Here is a 14,042-nt window from a genome sequence, read left to right as displayed (position 1 = left end):
TAATGTCCATAGTATCAATTTTATCATATTTTTGTAACTAGCTGTTAACATATGTAATTAACCAAGCATAACATATGTAATTAACCTTCTCTTCTCCTCCCTTTTGTTCCTTCCTCCCTCTTTGCCCCTGCTTTTATCTTGCTCCTTTTGGTTTTTCTTTTTTTCTTTTTCTTTTTTAGAGACTTGGTTGTGGATGGCTCTGATTCCATTGATTTTTACAACAAAGCATGTGGCAAAGGATGGAGGAGAGTTAGAACAAGAAGCTTCAGATTTAGGGGTTTGTTTCCTGTCGGATTTTCGGTATTCTCTCGTGCCTTGGCAGACCATGATGTTCTTCTCTCATCTGGGCAAATCTGGTTGTCTCTATTATGGATCTGGATGGCTTTGGTTGTGCATCATTTGTAGAGCAAAGTGTTGATGTTCCTTTAGTTGGTGTTAAGTCCAGAAACTCTGAGTTGTTTGGTTTTCTCTTATAATTCTCATAAATTTTGATGTAGGCAAACTTAGACTGTAAATCAGGGATTTTCAGACAAGTTCTTTGCGATTTATTCTCTCCAGGTCGTTTCAGCCCTAGAGCTGACTCTGGTCAATGAAGAAGCTTTACCCATGTCCGTCGTATCGCTAATCGAGATGGCTCCAATTGATCTAATAAAATACTATCGCTTGTTTGGTATAAAAAAAATAATTAATAACGTATGGTTAACAATATGATTTGGCCCAAGAACTAACCAACGAATGCAAGATCAACTGAGATAATTAATAGCAAGGAAGATTGATTTACTAGACAGATAGAACAGAAAATTGAACAATTGAACACAAATCAATCGACCGATCCAGAACAGAACAACAAGGCATGGAAATGTCACATGACTACTTGCAAACAATCACTCCACCTTTCAATAATATCTACTTGGTAGCATAAACTTTCCCCCCACCAATAAAATTGAACTTGGACAAAGACAAGTGTGGTTTTAAGACTCATCATCTTCCCTCAATACACAAAGTAACACACAAAGATCTCTCATCCACATATCCACATATCCACATATCCACATATCCACACTCTAATTTAGGTTTTACCTCTACATTCACATATCCTCCATCACTTCCTCCTCGTCCTCGTATTCACCTTCCTCGTCGGCAGTCGCATCCTGGTATTGCTGATACTCAGAGACGAGATCATTCATGTTGCTCTCTGCTTCAGTGAATTCCATTTCATCCATTCCTTCGCCAGTGTACCAGTGCAAGAAGGCCTTCCTCCTGAACATGGCAGTAAATTGTTCGCTCACACGCCTAAACATTTCCTGGATGGAGGTCGAATTCCCGATGAATGTGGATGCCATGGATAGCCCTCTGGGCGGAATGTCACAAACACTTGATTTCACATTGTTTGGTATCCACTCAACAAAGTAGGAAGAGTTCTTGTTCTGAACATTGATCATTTGTTCATCCACCTCTTTAGTGCTCATCTTGCCCCTGAACATGGCTGAGGCAGTGAGGTACCGACCATGCCTGGGATCAGCAGCGCACATCATGTTCTTGGAATCCCACATCTGCTGGGTCAATTCTGGGACTGTTAGAGCTCGGTATTGCTGGGATCCACGGGAGGTCAGAGGCGCAAATCCAACCATGAAGAAGTGGAGACGAGGAAATGGGATCAAGTTGACAGCAAGTTTTCGGAGGTCAGAGTTGAGTTGACCAGGGAAGCGAAGGCAGCAAGTTACCCCACTCATGGTTGCAGAGATCAAGTGGTTCAGGTCACCAACTGCAGCAAAGTAATGCAACGAGATAAGCTAACATTTTAAGAATCAATGGAGCTATTTATTACAAAGTGGGTATGAAAATAACTAAAATATGCTGAAAATAAACTAGATCAATCCCAAAGAAACTTTCCATCAGAATCCAAAATCAGCATGAAGCCTTCCACATGCAGATACTAAACAGCAGAAATCATTTATCCACAATAATCCATCAACAATATAAAAAAATTCAACCAGGACAAAGATGTTGCACTCAGGGGCAAGATCACCGTCAGTGTTCAACCCCAAGCAATGCATTTACAGATATCAATACATTTTAAGGATCAGAAAATGTGGTGAGCTAGAAGTAACCTTACATAGCTTAAAGGCATTCTACAAAGCAAATTGGACATGCAACCTAATTCATGATTGCATACAACATGGTCCCACATCAGCTGGAATGGTATGCACGACAACTCAAACAAACAACATTGTTAAACAACCAGTAAAGTGGATATGTAACCTAATTCATGTGTGTCCTGTCACTCTTGCTTCCACAAGTAGCAACAAGAACCACCATACAAGTGATGTAACAATAAATATGCTAACACATTAACTGTAAGCTTGGAGACCAGCATGTCACATGCAGCCTGACAAATCAGCAAGAAAACATCTTAATTGGGACCAGATATTTAGATCAGGATATAACTGAAATAAAGTACATTTCACAAACGTGAAAGAAAAATTAATGAAGTGATAAATCAGGATGCCGTAATTGTTAAGGATATATTTTACCCGGGAAAGCATACCAGAGTAGAACATTAATTCGCATCAGATACAAAATTGTCTATGAAAATATTTATAGATTCATACAGATGCAAACTTTCGCTAAATAGATAAAGTACACAAGCAAATAATTTAAAGGAATAGATGCAGATAATGACAGTAAAAGCTTCATGCTGCTTACAACTAGGAGTAGTCAACTTGAGAGTCCTGAAGCAGATATCATATAAAGCTTCATTATCCAACACCATGCACTCATCTGCATTCTCCACAAGCTGATGCACAGAAAGGGTAGCATTGTATGGCTCAACAACTGTATCAGACACCTTTGGTGAAGGGAAGACAGAGAATGTAAGCATCATCCTGTCAGGGTACTCCTCCCTAATCTTCGAGATCAACAAGGTTCCCATTCCAGAACCAGTTCCTCCACCCAAGGAGTGGCAAACTTGAAAACCTACACAAAAGCAGGATTTCTTATGAGATATGACCAGCGTATCATATTCCTGATAAAATTTTGTGCAAATTTTCCTTCAACTTCAATGGATCATGAAATGCCAATCTCATCATCTACAATTGAAAACGACATTCCAGCTTTTTCTGTCAGCCAAATGCATATAATTAAGAAGAGACCTGTCACTCAAAACCATTCTAACCATTTAAACTGCCTGAAACCTTCAAAAGAAGAAAAATCCAAAAACCAATAAACAATAAACAATTTTTTTTTTTTTAAAGGAAAAGGTCTGCTTGCTACTTTGCCAATGTTGATTAATGTAACATAGTTTGATTATCATCTCAGTTGCAACTTTGACAGCAGATCATGGCTCAAAAGTTGCAACTTTGATCAATTAAAAAAAAAAGGAGCTAATCATCACACACATTTAACATACCTCATAAACAAACAAACAACACCAATCAGCACATCAAAACACTATACCTTGAAGACAGTCACAGTTCTCAGCCTCCTTTCTCACAACATCAAGAACGGCATCAATAAGCTCTGCACCTTCAGTGTAGTGTCCTTTTGCCCAGTTGTTACCAGCACCAGACTGTCCGAAAACAAAGTTATCAGGCCTGAAGATCTGGCCATACGGACCAGTGCGAACACTGTCCATGGTCCCAGGTTCCAAGTCCATGAGCACAGCACGAGGAACAAACCGCCCACACGATGCTTCGTTGTAGTAGACATTGACACGCTCTAGCTGCACATCCTTAGTACCGACGTACCTACCAGTTGGATCTATGCCGTGCTCATCGCACACAACCTCCCAGAATTTGGAGCCAATCTGGTTGCCACATTGACCGCCCTGAACGTGAAGGATCTCTCTCATTTTTCACTTTCCTGAAATTCACAGCACAATCAGAATTGAAAATCGAAAAAATTGCTAAAGTAGGATGTGATATGAAAGAGAAAGTACGGAATTCAGTGGAATATCGATGAGAGTAACAATCTACAAGAGATCATATCACCTTAATAAGCAGAACTCTACTAAATCCCTAACCATGAAGTACAAAGTGATGCGATGCAAAAATTTTACCGAACAAACTGAATTTAGCATTATTCTAAGCTATCAAGAGTTCATATCCAAATTTTCTGCGCAATTTCACTATATATCTATATATCCAGCAAAACTAAATGTGAATTTCTCTCATAATTGACATTGTCCGTGCAGTTTCTGCATATCTTATACTAAACCAGAGTAAATTACATGCCATACGTCAAAAAAAAAAATTCAAAGAAATAAACGGAAATTAGAACCGTGTCATAGAACTGAAATGCAATTCAAAAACATCATGATTCGATATATCAGAAGCAAAATAAAGATTAAATTCAACCAAAAACACAGTAATTACACATTCAGTGAAACTCAATCAAATCGAAGTCAATGAAATTCAAAATTTGAGGCCACAGAGAGTGAGAGAGTGAAAGATTACCAGTGACTTTGACCAAGAAAATGTGAGATCTGGTAAAGAAACAAGGTTGAAATGAGAGATTTGAGCGGAGAAGATGAACACTACAGAGGTTTATATACGCAAGTGAGAGCGAAGAGTGAGAGAGAAGAGTGAGATCCGACGGCTCTGTTGCTTCCCTCCATATTCTTCCTAGAGCCTTTGGATGCCGCAAGATTCTGGGCTTGAACGGTCACGATGGGCTTTTCTTGCAGTTATTATTCTCAGGGTGAGTTTTCATTTTTTAAATTTGAGTGGAAATTTTGGGGACAAATATTCTCTTGATTGAAAAGACAGGACGGTCCTTAACTAGTCAAATGAAGTTTGTTGGCGCCCCCCGCCAAAGAACAATAGTCGATTGAAGTACAAGAGAAGGGCATAAATGTCATTTCGAAACGTGTGGGTAAATTGGTCAATGACGATCAAAGAATCAGCTGAAACACATATGTCATGGTAGTCATCACATCAGTGTCTCTAATTTATTTTTTGCCAAAAAAATTAATTTCCAAACAGCTATATAGAAAACCCAAACCACATAGGTGGGTGGGCGAGTGGAAAACAGACACTTTTATTTTGATTTTTTTTAAATACCCTCAATTTGTACTCGAGTTCCATTTTGATTCTCCAATTCTGTTGTTATTTTCAGACATTCTCGATCTGTGTCACTTGTGTCAACATGGTCAACATGGCAATTTGCTCATTTCTTCAATATGGACAAATTCAAGGACCATCGACTCACGGGAAATTCCAGCAAAGAATCATGCTAATAACATATGTAATACTTGAATTCTCGATGTACATGCGACATAGTTGATTCTCATCCCTTAGACACTGCGAGTGTGAAAGGAGCATCCCTCGAGAAAAATAATTATTAAGCGCGTGGCGAGTATTGAGGGAGCAAGGACAGGGACAAAAATTGGTCTGAAAAGCCTACAGCAGACCACATGAGAGAGTTTTGTAGACATGTGAAGTTGCCACTGTGCCAGCCAGTTTGTAACTTTGCAAGCAGGAAAATTACGAATAAAAATAAGTAAAGAAAACAGAGGCTTATTTTATTTTTAACCCTGGTTAAAGCTTAACCCAAGTCTCTGGTTAATCTTGGTAATTGGATTTAGATCAGATCTTAGGTGAACCGATGCTTGCTTGAGGTAGAGTCCAAGCATCTATTTCTGTGTCTTAAATCACATTCACAACCACCACTTGGCTTTTCAAGTTGGGAGACTGATAAGCGACCCAAAAAAGAAATTAAAAATTAATCATTGCGGAAAAAAACTTAAAAAAATCAATGGAAGGATTTTGGGAAAAGGGTTACGGTGGATACTCACTCACACTTCACATGGTTTAGTTCTACACCTGATTTAGAGACCATAGGTACGTTTATCTTATTGATTTTTATTTAGGGTAAGGGTTAAGAAAGGTGAAGAAGGCAGGAGTAGTTAGGAGTAGTTTGGAAACATTTGTGGGTTGGAATTTGCCCCTTTGTTGGTGTCCACCATGTGTTCGATTAAATGTCTGAAAGAGACTTTGTAATTTCAATTTGATTTCTGCTTAACATGAACTTGTTGTCTTCCAAAATTCTCTTAATGGTGTATCTCTATAATAAATATTTGTGGGAGCAAATATTTTCGTCTCCAATCAGAGCACGCCACGTGGAAAAGAAGATGGCAAAAAGTCACTTTTGGTCCATGTAGTTTACCACTTTTACCACTTAGGTCCCTGTAGTTTCAATCTGATCAATTTTGCCCTTGTATTTTCAATTCCAAGCAATTCAAGGACAACTCCCAATTTCTGTAAAATTATTCCAACTTCCGTTACTTATTGAACATGTGCCCCTCACGTGGAGGGGCATTTCGGTCCAATAATGCAGCCCTTCTCCAACCATCCGACAGCCACCCATCAGCTCCTCCCCAACCACTTTTACCAAATTGAAATCACATGGAACTATAAAAGAAATAAATTTTTTAATAAAAAAAAAAACCTCAGCAACCCTTCCCCAACCACCCCCACCTTCTCCCCTCCCTATTCCCCCTCCCGATTGAACCTGCTTCTCTCCCTGCACAACCACGTTTTCCCCTCTCTCCAAGAACCCCAAAACCTTAATTTTCGAAAAGGGGAATGCTAGCAACCTTCTCTCTAGCCTTCTCCTTTGGACCTTCTCCCTTCTCTTGATGACATGTGTCATTTTTGTTACACTTAATCCAATATTGTTAGTGCATAAGACAACCTAGCTTTTGTTTCCAAGTTTACCCTTATGCCTTAAATATATTGACACTTGACATGGTTAAGTCCAATTCTTTAAAAAAAAAAATAATAAATAAAAAACTAATCTTATCTCTCTCCCTGACCTTCTCCCTCGCCCCCCACCCACATTCTTTCCAATCCCCACAACCCACCTTCTTCCCAATCCCCACTCACCGTAACCCCCAACCCACACACCCCAAAAAAAATTCTCAACACACCCAACCCAAGTCCCTCCACTCATCTCTCTCTCTTCCCTATTGGAAGACCTACCGAAAACCCACCAGATCCTTGCATCTCAAAGCATCAAATCAGATTTGAGAGTGAATCATTATTATAGGATGGCTTGTACGCCCCAACCTCAAATTATCAAACAATATCATTAACTTTCGAAGTTTGGGTAAATTCCATATATAATTCGGGGTAAATCCAAATTTCAAAGTTTCAACCTTTTAGCAAGAATGGGTTGTGATTGGGTTGCTAGAGGTGGGTGAGGATGGGTGACCGTTGGGTGAGAGTGGAGGGGTGAAGAGGGGTAGGGTCGGGGCCAAATTTCTGGGGAAGAAGGGGCGAGCAGAAGAAAGAGAGAGGAAGAGGGGGGAGGAGAGTGAGTGAGAGAGAGAGAGAGAGAGAGAGTGAGAGAGTCAAAACCCGTACAAACGTTTAGTTTTTACTAAGGGCATATATGGAAATATAATTAATATATTTTTTGTAATTAATGATATTGTTTTAACAAAGAAACAAATGACACATGTCATCAAGAGAAGGGAGAAGGTCCAAAGGAGAAGGTTAGAGAGAAGGTTGCTAGCATTCCCCTTTCGAAAAATCCAATCTACATTCTGCAGAGCTAGAACAAAACTCATCATTGCAATTATCCGAATCAAACCCTATACCACAAGCCGAAATCCCTTGAGATATGTGGCCCAAATTCGAGATAAAGGTAAAGGTTCATAATTTTCTCACCACTGTTGTGGGAGATATCGTAGTCCATGCTCAAGAGTGGTGAAGAAGATCTTATAAAAGCCCAGAAAGGAAAGTGCAGGGGCTAAGTTTTGTGGAGAATATTGAAGTTGAAAGTGAAGAGCTTTGCTTTTCGTGGAGGCTATGGGGACTTCAAAACCCAAGTCACAGATCTCATAAAAAAATCCCAAGAAATAAAAAGAATATTGCTTGAGCCTGGAGGGAGGAACTTGGACGCTTGAAAGGAAGAAAAGCTACAACAAAGGCTGCTGGGTGGCTCTGGGAGTGTTTGGAGTGATTGGACCGAAATGCCCTTCCATGTGAGGGGCACATGTTTAATAAGTAACGGAAGTTAAAGTAATTTGACAGAAATTGAAGTTTGTCCTTAAATTGCTTGAAACTGAAACTACAGGGACAAAATTGATCAAATTGAAACTACGGGGACCTAAGTAGTAAAAATGGTAAACTACAAGGACTAAAAGTGACTTTTTGCCAAAGAAGATTATCCCGTAAATTGATTAATTAAACCAATTTATTTGGTTAATTAATTAATTGGGATAATATCTTAATTATAGGGTATTATCTTATAATTAATAAAGATAATATCATTAAATCAGATATTATCTTTATTTAAAAGAGATAATATCATTAATTCGGATATTATCACAATAAGGGGATATTATCTGATAATTAATTATCAGATATTATCATAATAAAGAGATGTAATCGAGTCCGACTCAATCTCTACGAAACCCTAGCCCCGAGGCTCCTATAAATAGATGACTTCAGTCATCATTCAAGGTACATCTAAACTGACGTCAGAAACCCGACTTCAGAAACCCTACTTCTAAACCTAGCTCCAGAACCCGAGAAAATACCCGAAGCTCTCTCTCCCTCTCCACTCTCCACTCTCCACTCTCCATATTTTCTCCACACGGCTCCGGCCACCACACACGGCTCCGGCCACCCGGTTCACACCATACAAACTCTGTACCCTTCGCTTAGCTATTGTTTTCCTACAAACACTTGAACTAACTTAGGCATCGGAGGGCCTTTGGCCAACACCCCCCGGGTGTGGTCTATTTACTCCAATCTGTTTTACAGGAATCGAGAAGGAGAGAGAAGGAAGATCGAAGGTTCGAGGATCTAGAAGTGAATATTCTCCCGTGAGATTATTTGCACAAACATTTGGTGCTTTCATTGAGAGCACGAGTTATACTCAACGGGTGCTCAAGGAATCCGTTCCTCCTATTTTCCAATCCACCGAAGCCTTCCAAACAACCATGGTTGGAAGCATGAAGACGAGGGGCAAGACCGCCGCGATGGCAAAATCCGTGACGGCCCAAAGCTACTCCTCCCACGATCCTGCGATCGACATGGTGGCACCACCACCTCTCGCCGCCATGAACCCGCAGCAAACTCTTGCTGCCGCACCACAACAGCCACCCCGTGTGACTGGAACCACCGTGCCGCCTGCCGGACTCGCAGCTGGGACCACCGCACTAGCCGTCGTCGTACCATCTCAAGGCCCCGTGGCCGGATCTAGCCACCTTCATAGCACTATCGCCGAGCATGGAGGAACCTCCCATCAAGGTGGGCTCACTACCACCGTTGGCTTTGGCCCAATCTTGGAGCAACTTCAGCCGTTCCCTCCATTGCCTCCGCGCTCGACGCACGCTCCCGCTCACATCTCTAATGAAACCCTAGCCCGTGTGCAATTGGGCTCCACACACTTCTCTCCTCCCGATCCACGAAGTCAAGTAGACCTTAATCTGAGGGTTGACCAGCTAACTCAGAGAATGGACGACCAAAATAATTTGATGAGGCAACTCCTCAACCAAATAAATTAGGCTCAAAACCTTGGCCTTGGCCAACAGGGCGAAGAGAGAAGGATGGACGAACGCGCCGATATGCAGTTCAATGGGCACCAAGCAGGTCAAGCAGGAGTAAACAGAGAAGGAGATGGACAACAACGTGGTCAGCTTGCCAACATGTCACAAGCGTCTGCAACCCACACTCAAAGCAGACGAAGTCTCCCATCCAGACTGAATCTAAGGGCCAATGTGCGCGAAAGGCTAGGCCCACAACCTGGCATCAGCGCTCGCCTGGGCCCGCAGGGAAACGTTCTTGAAAGGCTAGGCTCCCAGAGAGGTCAACCCGACGGCCATCGCAATGAGGATCGTGAAGAAAGGCGCTCCTCTGCTCGCTCACAAAGAAATGTTCACGAAAGGCTAGGCTCTCAGGGAGGTCAACCAGATAACCCTCACAATGAGGACCGTGAAGAAAGGCGCTCCGCTACTCGCTCTCGAAGAACCAATTCTCACCACCAAGCAGAGAATACCTCGCAAGCGCAGACTACCAACACGCCGCCTAGGCAGCGCAGCCGAGAAGGTCAACCCTTGCAAACCAACGAGGAAGTCAATCAACGTTGTCCAAATCGCCGAGGTCGCCCACGTGACCGACTGGCCATGCGTGTGGAAGACGTTGAGAAGGTTGTAAATGACCGACTTCGAGGCTTAAAGATTGGTGGAAATTTTGAAGATACACTACGCATGGAAGTAGACCGAGCAAATTCCTCACCTTTCACTGCCGAAATCGAGTAGGCTACTCCTCCGAAACGATTCTCAACGCCCTCTTTCACCTGCTTCAAAGGGGATTCTGATCTCGAAAGCCATCTGAAGCATTTCAAGAGCCTTATGATCCTCTACAAAGCCGAAGACGCGCTAATGTGCAAGGTGTTTGCAATGACTTTGCGAGGAGCAGCGCAGGACTGGTTCCATACTCTGCCCTCCGGGTCGATCAACAGCTTCAAGGAGCTTGCTTATGTCTTCACCAAAGAGTACACTTCTTATCGGACGATCAAGAAGAACCCTGACCACCTGTACAACCTGCGCAAGAAGCCCAATGAATCTCTTCGAGATTACATCAAGAGATTCAAAGCAGAAAAGGCTAACATCGTAGGATGCGATGACCGAATCGCGTCCTCTGCATTCAAGAAAGGTCTTCCAGCTGAGCACGACTTATACCGCGAGCTGACTATCACTCCCAGCCAGACTCTGGCAGAGGTCTTCGCGACCGGGAACGCTACACGCTCTGGGATGACAATCGAATCGCCGCGAAGAAGTCCACCGAGCAGGAAGATCAGCCGACCAAGCGGGCAGGTCAAAGAAGTGACAGGTTTAGCAGCAGGGACAAAGACAAATGTAGGTCGCACCCACAAGGAGACGCTACGACAAAGGAGAACTACACCAAGTTCTCCATCCCTATACATCAAATTTTAGCCCAAGTAAAGGACAAACCTTGGGTAAAAAGACCGCCACCCTTGAAAGGAGATCCGGATAAGAGGGATACCAGAAAGTATTGTGCCTTCCATGCGATGCACAGGCACAATACGAATAATTGCTTTGCTTGGAAAGCGCACCTCGAAGAACTCGTAAGAGAAGGTCACTGCACGGAATTCATCGCGAAGCAGGCCATCCAGCGAATCGAGGACCGCGATGCCGCCAAGGAGCCAAGTCATAAGGATTAACACAATCCTGGCTGATTCCGAGGAGTCTGGGCTGACCAGCAATGAAAAGAAGAGGAAGATCAAACAGGCCACTATGATCTCCCAGGTCTCCACTAGTCTCCCACCGGCAGAAGACGATCCCTTGATCGGCATCCAAAAGAAAGATCTCATCGGCCTCAATCTGCCACACAATGATGCCCTTGTCATCAGCATTCAAATCGCTCAGGCCATGGTCGATCGAATCTATGCAGACGAGGGCAGTGCAGCCAATATCCTACAATTGGCAGTTATCCAGCAGATGGGCTTAGAGACAAAGATCAACAAATCAGCTAGGTCACTAACCGGCTTCAATGGCGCAACAACGGTTACCGTGGGCACGATAGATCTCGACATCTACTCCCCACCTGTAATCAGCTCGCAAACATTCATGGTCATTGATGAAGTCTCGCCCTGCAATGGAATTCTGGGCAGACCATGGATCAGCAAGATCAATGCCATCACCTCCGCCACACATCAGAAAATCCGCTACCCTATCCCTGGGGGCGGTATCGGTCAGATCAACAGTGATCAGGCAATGGCGAGGAAATGTTCAGCTCAAGGGCTGAAGAGAAGCAAGCAAACACAGTTCCTCCCTGTAAATCAGGCAGATATGAAGGGAGTAGAGCAACCAGAGGAGAAGGCAAATCCCGTTCCTGACGGTCGAGCAGACCAGAAAGGAAAGGGAATAGCTACTCCCCAATAGCAATCAAAGAATCAGGACCAAGTCGAGGGAATCCGTTCGGAGGTCTCTCCTGAAGAAGGATGGAAGCCCGAAGAGGACGTCAAGCTAGTACCCCTTGATCCTGACAAGCCAAAGAGAAAAGCGCGGATCGGCTCGCGCCTAAGCCAGGAGGAAAAGGCAGAGCTTGCAGCCTTCCTCCAGAACAAAAAAGACGTATTCGCATGGTCGCCATCCGACATGCCAGGCATTGATCCTCGGATCATCTGCCATCGCCTACACGTCGACCCAGCAATCAAGCCTGTAGCGCAGAAGAGACGCAACTTCGCCCCCGAGCGGGTTGCCATCATTGAAGCCGAAATCGACAAGCTCCTAGCTGCCGGTTTCATTGAAGAAGTCTCCTACGCAGAATGGCTGGCGAATGTTGTTCTAGTAGCAAAGAAAGATAAAGGCCTGTGGAGGGTGTGCGTTGACTACACCGACCTCAATAAGGCATGCCCTAAAGACAACTTTCCACTGCCAAGAATTGATCAGCTCGTCGATTCAACTTCCGGCAATCAACTGCTAAGTTTCATGGACGCCTACTCCGGCTACAATCAAATCATGATACATGAAGACGACAAAGCAAAGACCTCTTTCATCATCGAAAGAGGTACATACTGCTACAAAGTTATGCAACCTACCAAAGGCTGGTAAACAAAATTTTCAAGGAGCAAATCGGTAAAACTATGGAGGTCTACGTAGACGACATGTTAGTCAAAGCTCCCCAGCGAGCAGACCACATCACAAACCTCGCCGAGGCATTCAGCCTGCTCCGAAAATACAACATGAAGTTGAACCCGAGCAAATGCACATTCGGAGTCTCGTCTGGCCGATTCCTAGGATACTTAGTCACCCAAAGAGGAATTGAGGCACATCCGAATCAAATCAAGGCTATACTCAACATGAAGTCACCTGCCACAACAAAGGAGATACAAAGTCTAACGGGTAGAGCAGCAGCTCTCAACCGATTCCTCTCGAGATCTACCGACAAGTGCAGGGCATTCTTCAAAGCCTTGAAGAAAGGACACAAGGACAAGTGGGATGACGAGTGCGAAGTAGCTTTTCAAAACTTGAAAACCTACCTCACCACACCTCCCCTACTCTCAAAACCGATACCAAGTGAAGACTTGTACATCTACCTGGCGGTGTCCGACTCAGCCGTCAGCTCAGCTCTCATGCGAGAAGAGCTGGGGACACAACATCCGGTATTCTACACTTCAAAAGCTCTCCTCGATGCAGAGACTCGCTACCCGAAAATGGAGAAGCTCATTTTTTCGCTTGTAGTTTCCGCAAGAAAGCTAAGGCCCTACTATCAAGCGCACCGGATAATTGTCATGACAGAATTTCCTTTGAGATCGATCCTCCACAGCCCCGACGCCTCTCAGCGACTCATGAAATGGGCTATCGAACTCAGTCAATACGACCTCCTCTACCGGCCGAAGACTGCTATCAAAGCTCAGACTTTAGTAGATTTTGTTGTAGAGTTTACTCCGACAGCCGAAAAAGAGAAGCTGGTCACGAAAAGCAAGGGAAAAGCAGACGACACCTCCCCCGCCGACTCAAACCTACCTAACGACATGTGGCAGTTGCATGTAGACGGAGCGTCGAACCACAAAGGAGCGGGGGCAAGCGTCGTCATAATCACCCCAGACGGAACTTTGTTGGAACAAGCCATCACACAAGGCTTTCCTGCTTCAAACAACGAGGCAGAGTATGAGGCATTGCTCGCCGGACTGCGCCTAGCAAAAGAACTGTCGATCAAAAGATTGGCCATCTACTCAGACTCCCAGCTGATCACGAATCAAGCCTCAGGCGAGTACATGGCAAAACATCCAAGAATGATCTAGTACCTCGACAAAGTCCAAGGACTTTTGAAAGAATTCCCTACTTTCACCATCCAACAAGTTCCACGGGCGGAGAACACCCATGCAGATGCGCTGGCAAGCCTGGGATCAGCGCTGGACACCCAGTTCAAACACTCTATCCCGGTAGAACACCTTGACCGGCCAAGCATCGAAGAAATAGAGCCAATCGACTCAATGCAGATCGATGAAGACCCCAGCTAGCAAGACCCCATCATCGACTACTTGGTGAATGGAAATCTTCC

At 43.8% G+C, this 14,042-nt stretch overlaps 1 protein-coding gene across 1 annotated transcript; it reads right to left on the bottom strand.

The window, feature by feature from the left end:
• Positions 1-791: 791 nt before the first annotated feature.
• On the bottom strand, positions 792-4,613 carry LOC110770194 (tubulin beta-4 chain). The gene is made up of 4 exons (XM_021974280.2): positions 4,455-4,613; positions 3,457-3,861; positions 2,707-2,976; positions 792-1,765 (listed from the first exon to the last, which is right to left on the bottom strand). Exons 2-4 carry the CDS (start codon positions 3,848-3,850, stop codon positions 1,089-1,091), a joined length of 1,341 nt encoding a protein of 446 aa, XP_021829972.1. The 5' UTR covers positions 3,851-3,861; positions 4,455-4,613; the 3' UTR covers positions 792-1,088.
• Positions 4,614-14,042: the final 9,429 nt, after the last annotated feature.

The sequence above is a fragment of the Prunus avium genome, chromosome 7 (genome assembly GCF_965620075.1).
Source record: "Prunus avium chromosome 7, drPruAviu1.hap1.1, whole genome shotgun sequence".
Classification (NCBI taxonomy): domain Eukaryota; kingdom Viridiplantae; phylum Streptophyta; class Magnoliopsida; order Rosales; family Rosaceae; genus Prunus; species Prunus avium.
Note: the sequence above shows the minus strand (reverse complement) of the source record. Positions and strands in the feature narration are given on the sequence as shown.

What these genes read in the sequence shown, in the direction of transcription:
- LOC110770194 (XM_021974280.2), bottom strand. Translation starts at nt 3,850, where the DNA reads ATGAGAGAGATCCTTCACGTTCAGGGCGGTCAATGTGGCAACCAGATT. An exon ending in GAACTGTGACTGTCTTCAAG is followed by an intron (nt 2,977 to 3,456) that starts GTATAGTGTTTT and finishes GCTTTTGTGTAG; the next exon opens with GTTTTCAAGTTTGCCACTCC. An exon ending in CAAGTTGACTACTCCTAGTT is followed by an intron (nt 1,766 to 2,706) that starts GTAAGCAGCATG and finishes ACTTTGCTGCAG; the next exon opens with TTGGTGACCTGAACCACTTG.